Source organism: Centroberyx gerrardi, chromosome 6, assembly GCF_048128805.1.
Source record: "Centroberyx gerrardi isolate f3 chromosome 6, fCenGer3.hap1.cur.20231027, whole genome shotgun sequence".
Classification (NCBI taxonomy): Eukaryota; Metazoa; Chordata; class Actinopteri; order Beryciformes; family Berycidae; genus Centroberyx; species Centroberyx gerrardi.
The window spans coordinates 12,486,233-12,511,962 of record NC_136002.1 but is presented as its reverse complement, the minus strand read 5'-3'; the positions used below and the strand labels follow the sequence as shown (position 1 = coordinate 12,511,962).

Sequence of the window (25,730 nt, the reverse complement as noted above, 5' to 3'; positions counted from 1 at the left end):
ATGTGTGTGTGTGTGTGTGTGTGTGTGTCTTTTAAAGTGTTCCAAATTGAATGATGGCACTACAGAGCCAAGTACATGATTATTTGGCACGTCACCATAGCAACAAGCAGAGATAATGCGTTGGTTAGGGCCATTGAGTGTTTGTTGTGTGGCGGTTTGGAGCGCGACCAGGCACCCAGAATTTCTCCCTTTATTCATTAACATTTTTCCAATTTACTCCCTTTTTCTCCTCTTATGCTGTTTGTTCCCATGTTCCGAACACGTTGTACTGAGATGAACAGCTGCCATCTTCCTGTAACACGAACACGCATGCACGTGCACACGCACAGAGACACGGTGCATGTATTTGCACACATTACTCCCACCATTTAGACCTTGGGATAATAAAATTATCCAATGTAACTTAAACAAATACATTTCATTCATTAGCTCCCCCCTCCTCCAGGCGTCCACCCCCACATACACACACACTCACACACACACACCTGACTACACAGCCTCCTCTATAGGATGGCATATCACGCACACGCACACACTTTTACCGAAGCTGCTAATCTCGTCTTTCACACCATTGTGTTGTGCTAGCTCTCAGGAGGCTAGCTGAGTTGGCAGCGGCCCTCTGTGCCAAATTACCAGTGAGTGAGCAGCTTTGTGCAACACAATGCCTTATATCTCATATTTTTTTTATTGCGATGAACCTTGAAACGTCAGCTGAGATTATGTTTAGGCTGGCTCTCTCATAAATATGGCGTCGTTTAAAGTCACAATGAAACTGCATTTTGAGAGCATCTTCTTTAACTTGATGTATTTCCTTGTGAAACAGGATATTGGGGGCATAACGTGGGGAGGGATCATTCAAGTGTAAGCCAATGGGATATCAGTTAGGGAGAGCAAGGCTGTGATGTTTTATTGGTTGGAATTTTTATTTACACCTACTGGAAAAAATGAGGTCACCCTTAAAGATATATTGTTTTTCATTGTCGTGGCAATTATTACGCACAAAAGTTTTAGCTGCATTGTTTTCATCAAGGCAATGTCGCTGAGACATTGGTTAACAACTGTCAGTATTGAGAGTGGAGCGTGCGACTTTTCCTTTATGTATATTTGGGTAATAGTCTGGGTACTGAGTGTGCTTTCTGCTACTCTTCAATGAGGCTAAATGTTGCATTAAAGTCAATATACTCATTTAAACTTAATTGGAATTGTAATAGGGATGCAATCTAATGAGCACATGTTATGCTGTGTAGATGACTGTGTCACTTTGATCTTGGAGCCGGTTCCATAAGACATGCTTTTCTTTGGTCTTAAATTCCGTGCGCAATCAACAGATAATAACGGCCACCGGCTCTTGATACATCACGTCCACTGCCAATTTCCATAAATCCCTTGGAAAAGCCTTGGAACACCCACAAATGCATATGCAGTTAGGCCAAAGCACAAAAAACTGTGCATCCAGATCAACCCATGATTTCAAGCGCAAATCCCCAGTGTGCTGTTTTTGCACACGCTATTCGATTTGCACTGGCGCAAGTCTTCAGTAGATCCGGGCCATAGTGTAGTGTTTGTTTGGAATGAAAACCTGCAGACTCTCGGCACACGGTTGCCTATACCTGATCAAATGGTCAGACAGAACTGAAAACTGAACATTTCCAAGTTGGTAAACACATAGTCTGGCTAACATTTGGGTGGAAGGAAATGGCCTCTTAAGATCGTATGTTGTGTTGTACTGAATGTGTGTCTGCATGTGGCTGTGTGTGTTGCTCATTCATCAGTGCGCAGGTTTGCGTGCTTCATAGTCTTTGGCCTCACTCTCTTTAACCTCCCCAATCTCCCCCCTCTCCTCCCGCTCACCGCTCCTCTCCCTCTGAAAACCAGAGGGTCAGCAGTGTTTGAGCTCTCATGCAGGAGAAACGCTCTTAGTGACAGTTGACTTGGTGTGTGAATGTGTGACACACATACCCACAGGAACACACTCATTTTAGATAAGTGGGAAATTAAATTGAAAAACTGCATAGAACTGAGATAAAGGGTGGGGAAGATGTGTTTGAGTGTGTGTGTGAGTGTGTGCACTTGTTAATGTGTAAGTATGAATTAATCGAATGCAGATAAGCCTGGATTCATTTGTATGTGTGTTTGTGTGTTTGTGTGTGTGTGTGTGTGTGTGTGTGTGTGTGTGTGTGTGTGTGTGTGTGTGTGTGTGTGTGTGTGTGTGTATGTGTGTGTGTACTCACATACATTTGTGACAGCATGTTCTGTAAACATGGGCTCAGCCTGTAAGACTGCAGGGTTTTAATGCCTCACACATTTCTGTAGGGGTTTGTACAGATATACATACTCACACACACACACACACAGTTATTAATAGAATTTATTCCAAGTTAAGCACAGTCTTATCCCTCCTCCTGCTTCCCTCTATCAATTCTACCTCCCTCCTTCTCCTCCTTCTCCTCCTCTCCCTTTTCACTGTACTTGCATACCCCATTTCCCTTCTCTCCCTTCTCTCCCTTCTCTCTCTCTCTCTCTCTCTCTCTCGCAGCAGAGGAAACACAGAGAGAGCGGGCGAGAGTGGGAAAGCGGTGGTGTGAACCCAACAAAGAGGCAAAACAGAAAAGACTGCCGCTTTGACTCATATCAAATGCTCGCCACACTGCGCCTGGCTACGAACACAGACTGATTCAGAGCTTGCAGTTATCGCAACACACAGCGACGTGGAAAAGAGAAACGGGGAGCAAGTGGCGTGCTGGCGGCTCAGTCTACACGTGTGCGTACCACCGGCAGTAGGCTACACACGCCACAGCGTGGCTCTGAATGTTTGAATCCGTCCATGAGAGCCGTCCCATTTCTCTCTCCTGTGTGTTTCCTTTGACCTATCTGACCGATTGACTGATTCAAATATTGTTTACTGAGGCGCTATGCCAGTCTGAAAGAGAAGAAATCGTTATCAAATTGAATGAACTCTCACCACAGTATGATGGTAGAGGATTTGATGTGTTTTTGTAATGGACTCAGAAAAAAAATAGAATACTGTACCTTTTGTTACTGCTGCACTGTCTGAATGAAGTACAAAATGTAGCTAGGCATTCCGACACAAGCAAGTATTCTATCACTGTGTAAGATGTGGAGCAATGCATCTATTTTTCTGAGAGTGTATTCTGATAAAAGCACATTCCCACTGTGCTGCTCCGCTGTGGTCAGAGTTGATTTAAATGCTAATTGATTTCTGCTCATTCAGACTGGCATAGCGCACCAATAAACAACACATACATCTATCAATCAGTCAATAAGCCAGTACATGACAGTCACCAACAGTATTTATTTAGTGCTTTAACCTGTATGGGCTGTCACCACAGAGATGATCTGATTAGAGGTGTGAGTTTATTGAATCTACTGAGCCAATCAAAAATCTGTAAAGTCTTCCATAGAAAAGGATGTAGGTGATGGGAGGGACTAAAGTATTTAAATTACCACCATTACATCCATTTAAGTATCTACCAGTCTGGAGGTTGCTCTTGTTAATACTTGCTCTGTGTGAGTGTGTGTGTGTGTGTGTGCGCGCGTGTGCATGTGCAACGTTTGTGCACACGCATGTGAGTGTGTGTTTGTGTCTATCTTTGTGCTTCAACTTTGATTGCGTCTGTCCTCTCATAATAAATCTGCATCTATAATGAGAATAGTGTCACACATTTTCTGTGCCTGTCCTACTCCATTAAAGTCTAACAGCACTAGAACTGCACTGACTGTACAACATATTAAGAGCAAACCAGGTGCATGATTTTTGATATTTGCTTTTAGAAACCACTTGTGACAGAGAGATGAGAAGGAGACAGGTCAGAAAAGGCTTTTTAATTCTTGAGACAGTTGAGACATGGATAGTACACTTGCTGTACTTGTTCCCCTTGTAAGTCAACAAGACAAATATGATAACGCTATTAGGGAATAGAGCAAATGGAAAAGGTTTACATGACAAACACAAACACTTTGTGACACTGACACTGTCTGTGGTTAGTATTTACTATGTAATGATATGCATTGTAGGTGCAAACACTCACTCAGTAGCACATTACATTCCCATTCATTTCATTTCATGGTAATGTGTACTGTATCTACACCGTCGATGTCAGTCGGTACACTGTCTGTCTATAGGGTATTGGTCTCTCCCATGCCACCAACTGTCATCTCTGCTAGCTTTTGATTCTAACAAGCACATAAAACAGTCCTGCATGATCACCTACACTGCAGTGCCAAAGCAGATGGTGTGTAGAACCTAGGGTTCACTTCCTGGAAGAAAGAGAGAGTGAGAGAAAGAGAGAGAGAGGGAGAGAGAGAGAGAGAGAGAGAGAGAGAGAGAGAGAGAGAGATGCCAGAGGAAGGGGATAGAGAGTGTCTATCCTACAGAGTATTACTGTCAGTAGAAGACAATGCAGCGCTGAATGATCAGTACACACATAGGTATCATTTCTCTTCATCTCTCTCAGTCTCTCTGCCTTCCCAGCTCACTCTCTCTCTCTCTCCCTCTCTCTCTCTCTCCATTTCTTTCTCCCTCCCTTCTCTCTCCATCTCTTCTCTCCCTGTTCCTCTCTCCCACTCTCTCTCTCTCCCTGTCACTCATCTCTATAGAGCAGTGAGTAGAAACTCTAGCCCATCCTCTTCTATTGTCAGAACTCATTTTCACTCTCTACTGCCTACTGAACTTTTAATGACAAACTGACAGGAAGACTGCAGTGGCATATGGTGTGCCATCCTATAGGAGAGGCTGTGTAGGGGAGAGTGTGTGTGTGTGTGTGTGTGTGTGTGTGTGTGAGCGTGCTTGTGTCAGCTGCCAATTACATTAAGTCTCTCCTTGGCTGTATTGATGTGGTACCAAGCCTTCACATGTTGTATAATTGCAGCACACGCACACACACACACACACACACACACACACACACACACACACACACACACACACACACACAGAGTTGTCTGTCATGCCTGAGAAGTGTAATGACAGAACAGACCCAGGGGACTGTTGCTCTGAATGACCTCAGGGCTCCAGTTCAGTGTGTGTATGTGTGTGTGTGTGTGTGGATGTGTGTGTGTGTGTGTGTGTGTGTGTGTGTGTGTCTGTATGCCAGTGTGTGTCTCTGTGTGCAATACGTGCGTTCCATGTGTTGACGAGCAGCAGTACATTTATGCGTGTACTGTATGTGTGTGTGTGTGTGTGTGTGTCATGTGCATGTGTGTGTGTGGTTTCATGCATGCAGTTGTGACACTCTTCCCACTCTTTGATCAATTCCCAAGGAGGGGATTACAGGAGACGTGCTACATATATATTCCATGTTACATGTTTTTTTACATGCCACATTATGTTAATATTCCATTTCTTTTACTGTGTTCCGTATAGCGCGCTCTGTTGCTCTATTCAGCACTTAAGCAATCAAAACAATTACATTTACATTCATAGCATTTAGGTGGCATTAGCATTTAGGTGGCGTAGCTGACATTCATATCCAGAAATTGCCTACATTATGAGCAGCCAGTAATGAGTCCGGTGAAAATAACAACACAGAGACCGTAGAAGTTACAAATACTTCTGATATACTGTATATACCTGAATCAGAGGGGAAAAATGAGGAAGCTCCAGCTTGTTGAATGTGGAATAATCCTGACAATAAAACTGCATACAACTGATGTAGACTAGACCTTATTTTCACTGTGAATGAAACATTTATTTTACTGCAACTCTTGCGATTTGTATCATCAACCTATTATAAAATCAGCACAGCATGGCAAACATTCTCTTTTTATCAGAGCAGTCTGCACAGCAGCCACATGAAAGTCCTAAAACGGCCTGAAAATCTTTCCACAGTGGCGAGATTACTGTCAGATCGAGGTCTGTCTCAGTAAATACTGTGTCTGATGTGCTTTTCCTTGCCTTGACATTGAAAACAGTTTTATTACAGCTTTTTTTCAATGGAATATGAACAGCTTCAAATATAGCAGCACTAAATAGTAAATGCTAACTTTACTCTGTCACACAAATACACACACAAACACGCACGCATACACGTACATAAAGAGAGGCACCGCCACACACAGCCCAGCCTGATTTTAGTTTGGTAAGAAAGTAATGGCGCCATCTTTTACGTAAGATTCGCACCCTGAGGCTAAGAGTCAAACACACAAGTCAGCTGAGCAGCAGCAAAGCTGAGGTCGAATCAGACTCAGACACTCTGCCCACACTGTAGAGCCGTCTCACCAAACCACAGAGAGAGAGAGAAGCAGAGAGACAGTGCTGCCTACAGTATGTGTGAGAGAAAGGTAGAGAAAAAGAGTGTTTAGGTGTGTGGGAGAGAAGCGGAAACAGAAGAGTCCTCTTCCATTCATGCCATTTGAAAGCATTTGAACGTTTGAGCGAGAGCGACGGCGTATGTGAGAGAGAGAGAGAGAAAGAGAGAGAGAGAGGTTTAGGATGTGTGTGAGGCAGATAAGAGAGTAAGTCCATGTGAGAAAAAGTCAAAGGAACCGAGTCTGTGTGTGAGAGGGTGGTACAGTATGAAGGGGAGGGGGGGGGGGACTGATAGAGAGAGCAGGCACAGAACCTGTAGAAAGTGTCAGTACAGTTACTCTGGCTGGGTAGCAGACAGCAAACCAGACAGCATTCATTTTCGATGTGAGGAGACAGTAAAACCTGACTATGCCCACATGGAGCTTTTTGCCGTCCTTTGCTGCGGTTTCCCAAATTAGATGTTGAACCTGTCAAGACTGAGCTCTTCTTTTTACCAGAGAGACAAAGCAAGAGCCTCTTGAATGAGCAGCTTCAGTGTGCCTTCCTGACAAGTCTGGAGATTGAAAATTAAATTTGAAAAATGTGCGTTAGTGTCTGCAGGCTTGGCAGAAGGCACTTCAGCTGGGACTGACAAGAATGGCTTTTTTAAATGCCACAATCTGAAGGCAACATAAGACAGGTGAGTGGGGATTTTAAGGCAGATAAAGGGATGTTTTTGATGGCTACTTTCAATTCATTCAGTAAGCAAGTGGGTTTTCTTCAACATTTAAAAAAAATGGGAAAACTTCTGCCATATAAAAGGCTGTGAACCGGGTGTCATAAGGTTCTACCTGGGTGGAGTGCAGTTCTTTGATACTGAGCATCAAAGATTTGACATTTAACTCCAAAAGGTTCTTTAAAAAAAAAAACACCACACAAAGTGAAAGTGATTTGGCCCCTAACCCTTTCAGCCTGACAGCTTGAAAGTAGCAAAAGCCCAATGAAGTAGATGAAAAAAGGAATTGAAATGGAAAAGGAAAAAATCACCACCACACAGGTAGATACAAACACGTGAAAGGAAAATAATGTTGTAGCATAAGCTTATTCTACAATAACTAAATGTATCCCCCACAACTCAATACTTTAATGTACAAGCACACACACACACACACACACACAGAACCCTGGCTCTGATGAAACACACACACACCTGTACTTCATGCCGGTGTGTTTCCCCGTGGACTCCTTCAGTGAGATGTGGTGCCGCGGGGTGAAGGAGCCGAAGCTGCGAGCGATGATGGCCACGGTGCGGAACTTGGCCCTGGCCTGGTTCACCACATTGGGGCTGGTGGCGCTCTGCTTGCTGTGGTCCCCATTCCCCCTCTTCAGGTTGTGGTCCGTGCAGGCGATGGACACCTGCATGGCTGCGCTGCGATTGGGGGAGTTTTGCCCGAGATGTCGAAGAAAAGTACGGATGGGATGGAGCAAGGGAGGGAAGGAGCGGAGAGAGAGAGACCGGAGAGAAAGCCTGATCTACTAGAGAAAGCCCCAAACAGAGTCTTTTCAAAATCACTTGTCTCGTTCTCCCGTAATGAAAGCCTGTGTTCAGAGTCCCCCGTTTCCTCAGAAGTTCTTTCTCTTTCCTTGGAAGTGGATGAGCTGCTCAGTTGCCAAGTCCCGAACGCCGCGTCTCCATCTGCATCACTTTGTTCTGTGAGGCAAAACAAAGCTGTAAAAGCTTCTGCTGTAAACGCTCTCCCTTTTTTTGTTCTCCCGGTTCACTTCAAGTCTTTCATTTCAGAGTCTGTCCTCGTAGGAGAGAGAGGCATCTGAAAAGGTCAACAATCAAAAGCCTGAAAAGAACAAAGCACTCCTCAGTTCTTTGAGGGAACCCGAATTCATCCCTCAGCCCCCCCCTTGTTCCTCTCTTCTCCCGTGTCCCGTCTCCGGTGCCGAGCTCAGGGAATTTTCTAACGGGGCTTTCGGCTGCAGAATGGCAAGCAAGAGGAGCTGGAGAGATTCCAGAGGAGGGAATGCAGAGAGAGAGAGAAAGAGATGTGATCCTGGCACTGTGCTCTCCCTGGTCTGACTGTGGGAAGAGTGAGAGAGAGAGCGCGATAGAGTGAGTGAGAGAGAGAGAAGAGGAGGGTGAAGGAGGAGGGGACAGGGTCAGAGGATGGATAAGGAGATGGGGCAGGGAGGGAGGAGGAAAGGAGGCAGGGAGGGAGTCATTCTCGGGTCCAGGCAGGGTGCACCGTCACAGTTCTGCCATCAGCACTTTTTCCTCTCTTGTCACTTCTTCTCCTCTCCTCTCCTCGTTCTTCTTCTCTTCCCCTCTGCCTTTCTTCCTCTCTCTGTGTCTCTCCGAGGCTCTTTGGCGCTCCCTCGCTCCAGCCTGCCGATGTTAATGTGTGTCACTAATGTGCATCTGCCCCAGATTCCCCCCCTCTTTCTCTGCTCTTTCCCTTCGCTCTCTGATATTTGCTCTCTAGCCAATATTTTGATGCTCCACTCTTCTTCTCCTGTTGTTTTTTGTGTTTTTTTTCCCAGCAGGGCAGCTCCCTCTCCGACGGCACACCTTGAGGGAAGCGAGAGGCATGTGGTGCAACATAGCGCTTTCTCTCTCTCTCTCTCTCTCTCTCTCACTCCTACTCTCTCTCTCTCTCTCTCTCTCTCGCTCTCTCTCCCACTCTCTCTCTCTTTCTCTCTGTTTCTGTTTTATTCTCTCTCGTTCTCTCTCTTACTCCCACTCTCCCTACCTCTGTCTCTCTCTCACTCCCACTCTCTCTCTCTGTTTGTCTTTCGCTCTTATTCTCTCTCTCTTACTCAATTTCAATTCAGTTCAGCTCAATTCAATTTCTCTCTCTCTCTCTCTCTCTCTCTAACCTTTGTCTTTAGGGGTTCCTTCATCTCTTTCACCAATACTTTTCACACACCAAAGCTGTTTCCATTTATTCTTCCTGTACTGCACACTAGAGTATTCATTCTCTCTACGGTATACCTTCCCTCGTTCTTTTTCTCTTTCTCTCTCCCTTTCCACTTTCTCTTTCTTTCTCTTGATTGGGTTGTTCTCCTGTGCCACCTTTTGGCATTTCTCCAAGTAAGAAATGGGCTTTTGCTTTGCGCTCAGATGTATTATTTGTTTGGGTGACGACAGATATATTGTAATTGGTAGATTAGATGAGTCTTGTTCAGGTGTCATCTCATTTTGTGCATCTTTTACTGCACACACACACACACACACACACACAAAATTATGCAAAACACACATCACGGTAAAAAACGCAACTATGGTGCATTTCACAAACATATTTGCTGACAGTAAGTAATCTTTTCCCCCCCACATGTCCACACAGTATGTACTGCACATACATCCCCCATAGGCAGCTGCAAATCAAAGAGAAAGAGAGACAGGATGGATGGAGGAGATGGGGGAGGTGTGGAGAGATTGGAATCAGGAGAAAGAAAAAGACTAAAAACAGAGCAGGCTGAGGAGTAATAGAGCTGGGAAGAGAAGGAATGAATGCACCTGTGTGTGTGTGTGTGTGTGTGTGTGTGTGTGTGTGTGTGTGTGTGTGTGTGTGTGTGTGTGTGTGTGTTTGTGTGATTACGGTATTACAGTACATGACAATTCATGCCTGCTTGTGAATGACTGTGTATGTTATGTGTATTTGTGTGTGTGTGTGTTTGATTACAGTACATGCAAATGCATGCATGCGAGAGTGTGTGTGTGTGTGTGTGTTTACACAGTAAGGTGTTTATGTTGTGTGTTCTCCAGTAATTCTATAAAGGGTGTCAAGCAGAGGTAAATGGAGCACTGTGCTGCAGGGGCTCTCTATGATCTGTGTGTGTGTGTGTGTGTGTGTGTGTGTGTGTGTGTACCCTCCTGTGTGTGCAGTGGATGAGCACATGTGGTGTAAATGTCATCACTGCAGTGCTTTCACATGCTAGTGTTTGGTCAGAATACAAACACCATCCATATTATCTGGGCACAACAAACAGTGAGTGAGGAAGATTCAGCTTAGACATCCACTTCCAATCCACATATTTTTAGATTGTTGATGAACAAAATCTAATATTTAATATGTATTTTTGTTAGCCGACAATGATGTTAACCTTGTCAACCTTGTCAACTATAACATATTTGGCTTGCTCCGTAAACTGGTAAGAAGTGATAAATGTGTAATGCTAACACACATGAAACACTAGGCTGTACCCAGGGGTTAAAGTGGGCCGGAACGATCCGGAACGGCGTTCCGGCACCTTCGATTAATAAGTAAATAAATCTGATCGGAGGTTTCATACATAATATGTATATCACGCATTGACCGTGAGACTCACGCAATATACATTTTTCACACGCTCTCACGCCACAAGTCCATTTTCTCACGCAGTGAAAAACAAATTCATAACTGATAAGAGACGCTGACAGCGCACGGACAGACGAGACAGAGCAGCACCGTGCAGCAGAGAGTTATTCAGACCATCTGAATAGCAAGAAATATACACAAATCTATTATATTGTAATTTATTCCCATGCATGGTGCTCAGAGTAATCTCAGTCAGCGGCTCGTCCTGCGTCCCCCCCCCCCCGGACACAGGGTTCCCCCACCTGCCAAATCCCACTTTAACCCGTGGCTGTACCCACAGAACGCGTTGGTGCAGTACAGTGTTACGATGTTACACCGAACTGCACCAACAACAGTCCACAAGCAAGAGGACGAGTTTGTAAATGCCATGAAAATGTCATGCTAACCTCAGCGTTATCAGTCAGGGTGATCAGTGTTTTGCATTACTCCAAAAACAGCATCTAAATGTTAGGAGGGGGTGGAAGGAGCCGAGGAGCTAGAGTTACACGGTGGTACAGTGTTGCACTGAAAAACGTGACACATTTAAAATAATCTCATCACATCAACCTTTAAAAGAGCAAACTTACTGGGAGCCTTACAAGTGTTGCTCAGATGGGATTTGTTTTCATGACAATGTCAATGACCAATTTGCACTCTCAAAATTATAGATTTGGAGTAGCTGGGTGGCCTTGCTTAAAAAATTCAGGGATTCATTCATCCATTCAGACTGGAATGGTTTTACTGGTGTACATTTGACAGTACTGTAAAAGTGGATCTGTATTGACATGGGTGCATGCAGTCCGTGAAAGTCACACGGCAGATTTAGGCGTGACTAAAATCACTATATGCTCGGGTAATAACCCCATTACCCTGCCTGCCTGTTAAACTGTCTAAATAGAGCTTCAGCATGGCTCCGGAGCAGTCTGTTGGGATATGGCGCCTTAAGGAGTCCAGGGCCGGAGCAGCCTGCTGAGGTAATTGGTTTTATCTAACTGTGACTGATAGGGATAGAGTCCATTGTTTTAAACTGTTTTAGTCCACTGACCTCCCGATTTGCACAGCGCAGCAACTCACTGTTTAATCCCTGCAATCAGCCTTTTCAATCAGTCCAGTCTGCCCCCCCTACCCCCCGCCCTCTCCTCTCCCTCCCCTCCGCCATCTTCAACCCACTCCATCGTTTCTCAGAATACAGCTGAAAATTTGGAAACAAAACTTGCCTCTGATTAACAGGAATGTGTGTCTGTGTATTGTGTGTGTGTGTGTGTGTGTGTGTGGGCACGATTGACTGTCACTTTTACAGACTTGATATCTGAAGATGTGCTACCTGTATCTTAGATACTGAATGATCTGCCGTCAGCACTTTTTCCTCTCTTGGAGGTGCATATAGTGTTTTGGAAATGAACTCCTCATTCTCCCTCCCTTACTGGGAAGTAAATGTCAAGTATTTACAGCGACAGATCAATCTCACACCTAATGGAAAAGCTGCCCATTCCAGATCGATCACATCCTGCTCGATCACTTCCCGCTCCACAGGGGAGCAGCTGATTCCCAACCAATTCCACGCGTGGAATTGAAGCCGGGTCATATTCCCAGTTTTGTAATCCCCTTCCCTCTAATGAGGACTGGAAAAGTGCTGAGTGAAATAGATTGTGGTTGTGAGGTGCATTATTGTGCTGAAGTGTGTGTGTGAGTGAGACAGACAGAGAGAGACGGAGAGAGAGAGAGAGAGAGAGAGAGTGTGTGTGTGTGTGTGTGTTTGCAGTCTAAACAGAAATATAGTTTGCTGAAATTCATATTAAACAAAATTAGTCACAGTTCTTCCAATATGGATAACATCTCAAAATGATTGGTTTGGAGTGGACTTGTGGAAAAAATATAAATATATCTGTAATAAATTGTTCTGACCAGTCCTTCACTAGTCTATGTATGTACAGTATGTGTGTGTGTGTTTTATGTCTGTCTATATGTAACCAGTCATTTGTCACTGTTATTTGTTACAAACTCTCCTCTCACCTGATCCACCACTCCATTTAAAATGCCGAAGATCAACTCAGTTTGCACTAATGGGCTATATTTCACTATTTCAACTACATTCCATATGCTTTCATGTGGAAAATTTTAGCTTCACTGGCCGCATTCGCATCACGTTCGCATCGCGTTTGCATCGCGTTTGCATCGCATTCGCACCACGTTTGCACCATGTTCACAACACATTCATACGTAGTAGCGTACATTACCATAGCAACAACCCTTGTGCTAAATACAGCTAGGGCAGAGGACAGCTACTAGCAAAGTTGTCTCACTGAAGACGTGTTTGTGCACACTTCTCTGTGCTGTGTTCCAGTTTCATAAAATGCTATTCCCATAATACCTAGCAGGCCTGTATAGCCATATATTCAAAAAGCCATGTGTAACTGTATGCATTTCCTTTGTTTTTATTCATTGTTATTAAATGTTGGACTAAAACACATTTAAATAAATGTAAATTGAAAGAGCAAACTACTCCACCGCCCCAACACGTTCCCATGCTGCAGCCTTTCTATTGACATCCCCATGATAAAACTGTTGGGTTATGTCAAAGAGCTTTGGGAAATCAGCTACGGCTCTGATTAACATTTCCTCTGTGGCTACTATACAAATCCGCACAACGATTGTGCTGAAAGCTGAAGTGATTTCTACTCTGTGAGCATTGCTTGCCGCTCCGCCTAGGAGAGAGCCGCAAATCTCTGCTCTTTGCTTCTCTCATTGAAGATGAATGGCATCCTCACGACGGCTGCATACTCTGTGTAAAGCCCTTAAGACTACCACATATCTACCATTCCTATAGCCTCTTGCCACCCACTAACCCCTTTGTAAAACAACTTTTCTTACTAAAACCCTGGGAACTGAAGGTCATTTGGATTTGTGAAAGTGTATGACTGAAATACATTGACCAATCTCATATTAACCATGGACAAGGAAATTCCAATAATTTTGCACAATCAACAAAACATAATTTGGCATTGCCATATATTTCCTATATTATGAATTTGAGTCAAAAGGCCAGTTCAGATGTCCTTGATTCAGATATATTTTAAGGTTTTACTCCTATGCTTCAATATTTGAGTTTTCTCCAGAAAAACTTCTGCTGTTAGTTCTTTTCTTCCTGTTTTCTTATACAGTATATTTGCCCAAATTAGTTTGTCAGATACACAGACAATCAATTTTAACTGAAAGACACTGCATGAAAGGTGCGGTGACTGAAAGGCGTAAATCAATAGCAGATGGAAAGGCCAAATATAAGACTGTACGCATGTACACAGTGAGTTTTATTATATTCCTTAAAATACACACACACACGCACACACAGACAGACCTCTTTGTTTCTTTCTCTGCCTCTCTCTAGAGCCAAATAAAGGAGGCTACAATTCAGCGGCAATCAATATAAGCATCTATGTTTTATTGGAAGTTTTACAGCTAATGTCTGGGACCCAGAAAGAAGCTGTTTCCCACTGTGGAGTGAGGCAAAGGCCGGCTCGTAAAGCTAACCAGAAGTTGTTTTAGTAGAGGAGGATCGTAGGGCCTGTGACAGCAGGTTGGCTGGCCTTTACAGCAGTGGTAACTCTTGTATAAGTCTTACAGCTCGCTTTTATTCTGCATCTGTACTGCAGCAGCTACTGCATCTTTTCTCAAATGCTGTAAGGTACACTTCAGTGTGTATATACTGTATTCCATGGGTCCTATGGCAGCTGAAATAGAGGAAAAATTAGGGGAAGTGCAGCAGTAGTGTTCCATTGCATGCAGCAAAATCTCCAAGAAAGTGTCAAATATTCAAAATACATCAGGGACAATGGGAAAATCCAATTTCTCACTTTCCGGAAAGCTGACTTTTTGGATATACAACAGATCTGCTGTACAATGATGACGTGACAATTAAATCTAATTCAGTATGCCCACATTTCTTGCCTCTGTGATTTCAGGTTGTACACATTTTCATGCCTTTTTTCACCATTTCTCTTAGTTTTGTTTTTGTTTTCCACTGGAACAGCTGCCGTGTCAGCGGCAAGTGATGTCACATTTACAACACCGAGGGTACGGCAGAGAATGTGTCCTACTTCTGCACCTGTGTGTTTGTGTGTGTGTGTACATACGTGTGTGTGTGTGTGTGTGTGTGTGTGTGTGTTCTACTTCATGCTGGGTCATGAGCTTTGTCAGCAAAAGCCCACACACCACATATTGCACTCCACATTAGAATCCCCATGAGATGCCTCACGCTATGTTTGTGTGTCGTGTGTGTGTGTGTGTGCGCGCATGTTCCGGTGTGTATACAGCATGTCTTGCAGTGTCCCTCCACCATGTTATCCAGTGATGTAATGTACCCGACTGTCTAGCCTTCCCTCAGGTCAATGCTATATGACCCAACACTAATGTGAATATAATATCTGATACACATTAAGTTCCCACTGCACACATCCACAGCATTCCCTGCTGAACAAGACATACATAGCACATAACACACACACACACACACGTGAACATGTGCGCTCATACAGTATGTGCGCCGCAGGCAAACAATCACTCACATACACGCACACAAATGTAAACACACGCGAACACGTATACCCTACAGAATTAGTGTATGAATCATTTTATGTGCTTATTCAGCATTTCCCTGAGGAAAACAGTGTAGACAAATAGAAGAAGAAAAAAACATGATTATGTCATATGTCCATCAAACAGACCAACGCACACCGAGACATTATCAGGATGGTCAGCGGGACTGCCGGGGTGGCAAGGTCTGTTCCCACCGTGTGCCCACACACACCGCCTGCAGCTCCGCTCTAAGTGATTCAGTGCCGTGACTTAAGTTGACAGGGCAGCGCCAGCGATGCCACCCCTCCCTGTGACTGTAATCTGCTCAGCTCCTGGCCACGGGAATGTGCCCTTCCCCCCGCCATGGACTGAACCACTCCTGGCAGCTGTGGGGGAGTCGGGTTTGAAACTGTTATAGAATGAAACAAACTCATTTGCAGCCTCGCAGTTCCACCAACATGTTTGTGCGGTGAGCTAAATGAAGGAAAAAGTCAGCTAGACTTGGCGAAAACTTTAATCACAAGACCGATGCGTTTTGGTGATCAGGGCCTTAATTTGGGTCAGGGAACTGTTCTTATTTTATTGTTGAAACTCTTTCAGAGTGCCATCCCTTGGAGAGTCAGGCACCTTAATAAGCTGCTCCAGGTGTTGGAAGTAGGTGGGAAACATTGATTTTTCCACAACGCTTGCAGAAAAAAAATGGGTTGAACAAACCCCCTATAGTGAAGAGGAAAGATGACTTCACATTTCCTAAAATGTAGCAGAGTGGTTGGATACATGTATATATAACCCAGCGGTAAAATGTTGTACACACTGTACTCCACTGCACCATCCCCTTGGCACCGTAATTGCAAGGTGTGTTGGGTAACTGTGAGAGAAAACCCCAAAGAGAGACGATAACTTTGGGAAGAACACATCTCCATCAGGGGCGCTGGTTCTGTTTGATGGGTAAATATCATGTTAAATGTTACTTTTGTGCAGAATAATTGATTTAATTGCATTAATAGCAAAGTATAAAGGTACCTACTGTAATCGTTACTAAGAGATGACAGCGTTGTATGGCGATGTTCACAGATTTTGCAACATGTGCTCGGGTGTTGCTATATAGAACTTTCCTCACCTGCTCGGTCCACTCTTCGGGTGGGGCGCCCTGGTTAGCACATTTGAAGTTTGAAGTGAGTTTTTGGGGTTATTAAAATGGATAGTGTTCACAGAATGCCACGTGTTACGGAAATACATTTTATTTCATTTTCCGAGAATGCTGATGTAACTGTGAATGTTAAAATGAGGCCTTTGGTTACTTTTGATAAATAGAACGGAAGGTGCCACTGCCATTCTTTTAGCACTTCTTTTTGTATTTTAGTTCATTTCAAGCTCCTGGTTTCATACACTTTGTACTGGTGCATGCATTAAGTCATGACAACTGATTTCAACTGATGAACAACTACGGACAATGCTGAAACAGGTGAAACAGGGAGGCTGGTAGGGGTTTAGTGCTCAAGGACACTTCAGCTAGCTGGATGCTTGCCAACAGGCGGCTTGAACCCCATGAAGGATGATTGCTCTAAACAATACTTCATGTAGAGAGTAAAACTCCACACACTGTCTATTGCTCCCAAGTATATGATTTATTATCGATCAGGACATAGCGACGTTTGGAGCCCTCTTCATCAGGCTCACAGAAAATATCAGTCAAGTTCAGGTGTTCTCTTGTATTTAGAAAATAATTTTGCAATTATCTATTATTATACAAGTTATACAAGACACATGTTCAAAAAACACACAAACATGTACACAAAGTTTAAAATACTTACTCCGAAGAGGGAATAAAGGAATCTAATATCCCCCAAAGACTAGGCTATTACCAAATCCTGCTTTCTGTTACAAGGATATGACCCATTTAAAAAAAAACATTTTAAAATGTGTGCATAAGTGACTCAAGATGTGATGACTGAAGGCAGCAGAAAAATAATGTAATTCCAAGGCTTCATGCAGAGTAAAAGAATGATACAGTGGCTGTCATTTCCATTTTACAGCTCTGTTGAGTTACAAATAACACACACACTTACACACACACACACACACACTTACCAACACACACACACACACACACACACACACACACACAATACATGTGCACACACTTGATGGCATATTAAGCACATACTACAAACACATTTGCACACATAAAAACATGCATGCGCACACACACACACACACACACACACAGTCCCATTATCAATAAATCTTTCCTAGTCCTTTCAACCATGACTAAGGCCGTAGGTCAAAGTGACAAAGAAAGAGTATGAGTGTTTCATTAGTCAGTTGAATCTATTAAAATCCATAACAGCACCATTTCCATTTCACCCCAGTCACAGCAGTGATCTCAATCAAAGTGGTGACACCATAGTGCCGACACTCCCCCACCGCTTCCAGCACATTCTATACACAAGGATAAATCAAGTAAATAAATACAGCTTTGAACAAAAGATTATATAGATATAGTTATATTTTGATACACTTATTGTTTTTAACGCCTTTCTAAGAAGCAGAAAAAGTGTGTGTCCATGGCTCTAGAGTGGGGCATGCATCAAGAGTGTAAACCCTCACCCTTTCCTTTTGGAAGGTGCTGTACCATATAGGACTGACTTCTCAGTGTTTTGAGTCAGTGAAAGTGTTTTCCTACATACAGAAAATATCTCATATTGCAATTACATTCTAATTTGGAATAAGCTATTTATATGCATTCTCATAACCCACATACAAACATTCCTGTGTATATTAAAAAACAGATATTACTATGGAAACTGAGTTAAACATATGAACAGGGCAAGATATGCACATGCCTCAGCATACTGGCTAATATTACATTTATCTTGTTATCGTGGTTTCAAATATTCATGACGAGAGTTCATATGGGTTATTGTGCTTGGAATATGATTTTTGTGATCTCAGCGCTATTATTTAATATGACTTGGGTATCCCGAGTAGTAAATGGGAGCGCATGTAAACACACTCATTGATACTAATGGATGTTGAATGTCATTCATTACCCCAAAGTACTTCTGTACCATTTGTATAGTTACAGCTTGAGGTTTACATAATGCAACAGGGTAGAGCATGGGTCAAGGATACTGCAGCTATATTATGGTGATGAGTTTCGGCCCTTAGGTCATCCTCATGTCAAGCATGGAGTTCAGTACTTTGATGTATACTGTGAATCTGCATCATAAAGAGTTATGTGACTACAGAAAGGTGGGTAAACTGACTTCGGGTGGGTTTTCCCTCCACTGCCTCCCTGTGTAGCGGCAAATGAGCAGGAGAACAATCCTCCTCAAAACATCCTCCCCCGCACAGCTTTGCATAAAGGGCAAAGCCTCCATACTCAAGTAGCTGAGCATCGAGGTGTGTCAGAGTGGAAAGATACCAGACTCTCTCCACCTGCCCGTCTGCTACCAGTATCAAGAACGTTTGCCCGGAAAATGAACACACATCTCCTTGAGGCCGGAAGGAGATTATGTAACGGTGTTGATTGGTGGGAGTTACTACATGCCCTTATTTAACTTTCCTCCGAAAGAAGACTCCAGCTTTACTAGAGCTAACAGACATAATTAAGCTTGTAAAACTTTCAGAGTAAAAAAAAAAACAAGCGATTGTCCCTCTTAAATTATGCTAAATCCATTAAATTATTCATGCAACACAGCTATTTTATATGCAAGTGTAGGCCTATTTGTCCGAGTGTGATTTCTCCTGAAAACACTTGCATACAAGCACACACACACACACATACACACACACACACACACACACACACACACACAAGGTATATGCTTGACACCACTATCAGTCTGTCAGCAACTCTTTAAAGTATAAAACAGTAAGGGGCAGGAATTACAGTGTGCTCTATTAGGAATCAAACACCAAACAACACTTGCACACACTAACAATTAGACTCCTTAACAATGGTGGACACACTGTCATTGTCTCTCTTTATCACCCACACACACACGCACACATGCACACAAACACACACAGCCAGGTCATGGGTCATAACTAAGTGTATCCCTGTAATGGATGTCATTGGTCTCAGAGGAGCATTAGTTTACAGCTAGTTGTTTAGACCTGAGACAGCTGCTGCAGATAAGAAGGGTCAAAGTGTCATGACCTTTATCTGTTGCTACCACATCTCCTCTCCCCTCCTCTCCCCTCCTCTCCTCTCCTCTCCTCTCCCCTCCTCTCCTCTCCTCTCCTCTCCTGCCCCTCCCCTCCCTGTACTAAGGACCATTTCCAGTCTCACTTAGATTATTTATACCAAAAGCTGACAACCCATTCTCCCCAAAATTACAGTTACAGTAAAAATAGGAGTACATGCTGTAACTTGGCTAGCAAGTAATAGTGTGTGCCTTATCATTACATGCTACGCTGTCATTTGTCAAATTTATTTTAATTAAACACTTAAGTTTATTTTAATCAGCCGGATTTCACTGCGCTAGAAAATTAATTTTATTAGTACTGTAGCAGTTTAACAACAGCATTAAATTAGATTGATGTTTAGTTAAGTTTAGCTCAGCTCAGTTAGTGATGTCCTACATTTCCCTGAATCCACTTTTCTGATGAGCTGGGAAACTGGTTTTCACCAAGCTGGTCACTATGGTGATATCTGTGTGCATGGAGCCCTCTGACTAGCTGCTAGCCAATTTACCTGATAGTACAGTATGTCTGGATTGAAATCTTGTGCATGCACAAAGGACAAATGACCAATTGTGCAAGTTAGCAAGTTTGAAAATCTCTTACATGCTGTTTTCTGATCAGCTCTTAGCAGTAGTCTAATGATTACCATATAGAGCCTGTGACCAGCAGTTCAGTGGTTTGAATCTATCTACCAGCTGAGAGGGAAAACTAATGGGAATCATGCCCTCACACACTGTGCTCCTATGGAGTTTTTGCAGTGCTGTGTTTGTACCGAGTATTGCAGCTTTTCTATTGTGTGTGTATGTGTGTAGGCTAACACTGCCTCCCACTGCAGCCTCTCCAGGGTCATTGCTGTAAATATGAATGTGTTCTTAGGGAGCTATTTAAAAGAGGAGATAAGAAATCTACATGTTGCGTTCACTCTAACTATAAAGCTTTGGATCTGAGTTTAGAAAACAGCTTATACTGTCGATAGAGGAGATAAGCCTCTGCTCCTTTTTCCATGATATCTTAAGCCTTTGAAAGGACGTCAATCAAAACGTTACGCCCACAAGTGCAGGTTGACGAAACACTAGACGCTGCGTTTAGAGAAGAATGATTCTGGGCTGTTTTAAGTGCAAATTTGTGAAGTGTAAAGTGAATTGATGTACCTACCCATAAAGTACAGTACCTTGGACTGTACATTATGGTTAGGTACATCACTTAACAACTCAAAAAGGTCATTTTTCAGATCATTGCATCATTAAAAAGTGGAAGAAATAATTTATTCACATTATAGAATGACTCCAACCCTGGACTCAGAGCTTAGGAAATGATTTGTACTGTAAATGCACGACACAATAAGCCTGCACTCCAACTTGCACCATGTATTAAGCCCATACTCCTACACTACCTGCGCCACAATTAGCTATTTGTTGCAGAGAGCAGCGTTCCTGGCCTCCACCTGCTAGAGAGTCTCCAGATATGGACACTTGAGAGTGAAGAGCGGTAACAACGAGAGAAAACCGTCATCTCAGTAATAGCATTGCTATGGAAACACTATGGAGGCGTTCTGTGTGTGGGAAAAAGCAGCAATAAAATAACACCAGGCAAGAATAGAGATGCCAGATGGCAACCAGGCAGCATCTGGAAGAAAGCAAGATATACTAGTTACCTTGGAGAAGAACTTACATGTAGTGTAATGAAAAGGTATCTAGAGACACTTTGTCCTGCTTTAACAGATCACTGCCATCCTATGAAAACATTCCACTCCAGACTAATTCCACTTGTTTCCAATGCAGTTTCACATGCTTCAGTGATTTTCTATCGTCAATATCTCAAATCAAGGACAATAATGCAGATTGTTCCCCCAGTAGCAAGAAAAGACAGCTGATTCAATAAGATACTTGAGAGAAGTTGATTAGAATTTGTATCAGTGGGAATCATCTCAAGCCGTTGGGAGATTTTTGTATTTGCTTCTATACAATATTAAATGACTTGTGAAATTGATCATTTTTGCATTGTAAGCAAAGCAAACCTTATTTTCAGATTGAGACTGGGTTTCATGCGCCTGAGGGTCATAATATTTTCTCAACAGAAAATAACTTTGAGAGAGTACATTTTCACACAATAGCAATGATATGCTCACACACAGAAAACCCCCTAAACCCAACCCTGGCCCATCAGTTCTTTCTCTCATTGTGTGTGTGACCTTCATGCTGTACAATGCTTCTTCATGTCATTTCTCGGAGAGAGACTACAGTTCCTCTGGTCATTAAAAAGATTAACTGGTTTCTCTGTCTCTCTCTCTGTTTGTCTCTCACACACACACACGCATTAGCCGAGTCCTATCAGTGCAACACAGGCATTGCTGCAGTTTTGATTGTGCTGCAGGGAGTTTGTTGTGTGAATGTATTGTATGTGTGTAAGGCGTGTGTTGTGTGCACGTGTATGCACATGTTTGTGTTCTGTATGTGTGTGTGTATCTGGGTTGTGTGTCAGTGTTACGCATGCGTGGCTGTATGCATGTGTGTGTGTGTGTGCACATTTGAGAGAACACAGAAACCAAGAAAATGCAGTCTGACATTTAAATTATCTTTGTCTGGAACAAATGGAGAATCAATGTAATGAATGACCAAAACATGCTGTACTTGACACAAGTTACAGTTTGTTCCTAAAATGAGACGAGGCGGGTCATGGGTGTAGCATTTTAGCATTCTAGCATCATGGAAGGACAACATAGCACACACACACACACACATGCACACGCATTAAAACAAAGGTCACGGCAGGTATAATCCAGGATTAATTCATTTGCATGTAAATTGTTCTGCCTGCCCCTTAGTGAATGTTCAACATTGCTCAGAGTTCTGGATAAAAACTTATAGAGGCATTGGAACAGATGGTGTGTGTGTCTGTCTGTGTGTCTGTGTGTGTGTGTGTGTGTGTGTGTGTGTGTTTGTTTGTGCTCGCATGCATGCATTTGTGTGCGTATTCACATACACTTAAATCAGTGTTTTGGAGTGTGTGTGTGTGTGTGTGTGTGTGTCTGTATGAGTGAGGGAGAGGGATAGAGAGAGGCCAAGAGTGCAACAGAGTGAGAGACAGACTGTCTTTGTGTGTGTGTGTGTGTGTGTGTGTGTGTGTGTGTGTGTGTGTGTGTGCTTTATGTACCAGCTTTGGTGTGTTCATGATTTTGTTAATTGGATTATATCAAACACCTGTGTCTAGTCTAATGTGCATCTCCCTCTGCTTCAATTTCATGCTCTAATTACTGGATGATTACTGGCTGGGTCAGTAAAAAAAACTTTCTTTGATACCTTTACTTTGCATTTATGCCTTTTTCTCTTAAAGTTGTGTGGATGCCTGTGTGTGTGTGTTTATGTACTGTATGTGTGTGTATGTGTGTGTGAGCATGCCTGCGTTTATGCCTTTGCAAATGTTTTAACCTGGTTTGTAAGTTGCTGAATTTAACTGTTGGTAAGTTACTGATTGTAATTGGTTTCAAGGTTAGAACAATATTTCTTAAATTGCATGTAACAGTTTGAGAGTATATTTAGCATTTGTTCTGGAGAGCTGTGTGGTTTACTTTGCTATTTTTGGTGTTAAAGTAGGTTGGTAGGGAATGGTTTTCTAGGTTTCTATGTTTCTATGTTGTTTGTAGGACCATGGATTCCTTTATAGTAAGTCCACCCAAAAACCACTTGAACCACAGCTGTAGATATTCATAGTATTCCCATGATGTCACATGCATTTCCTAGCAATATGGTGCTTTACCATATACACAGCTCATTGGCTGTGTTTGTCATTTGATTATAATCACCTGTTAATTTATTACAATCACCTGTTATTTTCCTACCAAGATGGCTGTGTGGTGCTGTGACAGAATACTATGAATTGGAAGCAGAACTTTGTTAGCAACTTTAGTAATTCTAGTCAAAGAGCTTTTACAGTCTAATACAAACCATGATGCTAAAACTCTTGTCCCATCATGCGGAGACTAATCATCAGCAGAATTACCTAGGCTATAAAAGTGTTTAAATGGAACCACTTGAAGATAATGGGAAGGTGAGGCGGTCAGACGAAGGAGAGGTTTGAAATCCTGCCAGACCACTTAGCCCCTCTGATAAGTGTATTACTGTTCCTGTTAACCGCCAAGGAGAGACAACGTTGTAATTCAATGCCTGAAAATGAGGAGAGGTTTCTTTATGTGGCTTTAAGGTTGAACAGAGGTCAAAGGAAGACCCAAGCACACTGATGTTCAATCGTAAAGTAACAAGAAAATCAGCACGTTTGGGGCATTCCTCTTCACATTTTCACATCTGTCTCATTCTGAGAATCTGAAGTGCAAAAAGGAGTGACAGCTTTTTTGAAATCTATATCACACACACACACACACACACACACACACACACACACACACACACACACACACACACACCTAAGAAGCATGTGACATCCAATTGCACATAAATTTTGACTTATTTTACATACATTAGTCTTGAAAAGTTTGACTTGTAAATGCATGCATCTACAAGCCTACTCCAGATAGAAATAAAGTTCTACGTAATAGGCTAAATATCATTTCAAATAATCCAAACTCATTTTTGGCGTTCAATCGGCGGCTTGGCCCGCTGTTTCTCCTCCACCAATCAGAACACGGCTTTGCTTCGCCATTCTAACCGATTATGACATCATTGGATGGAGCTGGACTCTGCTCTACCAATCAGAGCCTGTCTCAGTTGCACTGATGACATCACAATCAGAATTCTGATGTGTTTGGTCGCAGCAGCTCAGGGCATAAAAAGCCCCGCTTGAGGTCTTGAGCTTCATACCTTACCACAGGTGAGGTATGAAGCTCCCCACCTTACCACAGGTGAGGTATGAAGCTCCCCTGGCTGCTGGTACAGCTGTTGCTTGGACTGTGGCAAGAGGCTCTCTTTGGGTATCTTTTTACATGGTCCTCATTTCAGACCAGTAGCTATTGGACGCTTGATGGGTGTGTTTGGAAACTTTCTCTTATATTAAGTTAATGTGTTTCTGAGAGAAATGAGGACCCTGTGAAAACACGCTTGTCAAAAAAAAAAAAAAACTTAAAAAAAAAAAAGCCGGCTTTTTTTTTTTTTCTAGTTAATTTTGATAGTTTGGACCAGGTGGTGTGGCAGTTAGCGATGGCGGTTCGTTGAAGAGCTGGTGGTTGGTACGAAGAGATGCGGTTCTCCTCCCGCTGAAGCAAACCCGTCACCCAGTCCAAAGAGTTTTTTGTTTTTTTTCTCATAAATGTATTTATTCATTTAACAGGTACAATGAAATACAATGTACATTAAGGACTCATTTTTTACATTTTTTAAATCCCCCCCCCTTTCTCCACCCCTGATCCCACATAGAATTTCTACAGATACAATAAAAAAAATTAAAAAAAAACAAAAAAAAACAACAACCCTTCCTTCTTAACATAGTGGTTAAGTCAATGATAAAACAAAAGAACATGCAAAACGACAACACTGTAAATGATTTGAAATGTATTGACATGTATTGACAGAGTGTGCATCAATGGTGAGTGCTTCATTTGTCCTGTAGTGTCTTTAATTTAACTATGTAATCAATCATAGGGCCCCAAAGAGACTCAAAATTTCCAGATGACCCCCTCAGGTTGTACTTAATTTTCTCCAGGTTTAAGAACATCATGAGGTCTTTGAGCCATAGAGATGCTTTGGGGACAAATGGTGACTTCCACTCCAACAATATTCTTCTACGTGCTAATAAGGATGCAAAGGCAATACTGTCCTTTGTTTTCCTCCTAATTATTTGATGACCTGGTAATACTCCAAAAATGGCCATTTCTGCACACGGTGTCAACACCATGTTTAAAGCCTCAGCAAGGTGTTTGAAAATAGCTGTCCAGTAACCTTGTAGACGAGGACAAGACCAAAACATGTGTGTCATGTTTGCTGGTGACATATCTATTACAAGTATCTGTGACACTGGAATATATTTTGGAGAGTTTGGAGTTGGTAAAATAGATGCGATGGACAACCTTATATTGTATCAGATTGAGCCTGGAACATGACGTACTGTCATTCACTCGAACCAATGCACCATCCCAGTCATTGTCATCTATAATTTTGCCAAGTTCATCTTCCCAATCTTTTTTTGATTTTATCAAGAGAGGCCTCTGTGAGATGGGAGATTAAGGTGTACATTTTTGAGATGAGGCCTTTCTGATTTGTGGGAATGTCCAAAATTGAGTCAATTACCGAGTTAGGAGGAATATTGGGGAAGGAGGCGTTATTTAGTTTAACAAAGTTACGGACCTGGAAGTATCGGAATAGATGAGAATTTGGGAGGTTACATTTTTCACACAGTTCACTGAAGCTACAGAAGACATTGTC

At 42.7% G+C, this 25,730-nt stretch overlaps 1 protein-coding gene across 4 annotated transcripts in view; it reads right to left on the bottom strand.

The window, feature by feature from the left end:
• The window catches only part of kcnab1a (potassium voltage-gated channel subfamily A regulatory beta subunit 1a), a 121,323-nt gene that overhangs the window by 64,513 nt on the left and 31,080 nt on the right, over positions 1–25,730 (bottom strand). For 2 of the 4 annotated variants that reach the window (XM_071898751.1, XM_071898825.1), the window contains exon 1: positions 7,458–7,669. The exons of the other annotated variants lie outside the window; for them this stretch is intronic. In XM_071898751.1, the coding sequence (XP_071754852.1) occupies positions 7,458–7,669 (212 nt within the window). Of the gene's footprint in view, positions 1–7,457; positions 7,670–25,730 lie in introns of those variants that run through there. 4 annotated transcript variants of the gene reach the window in all.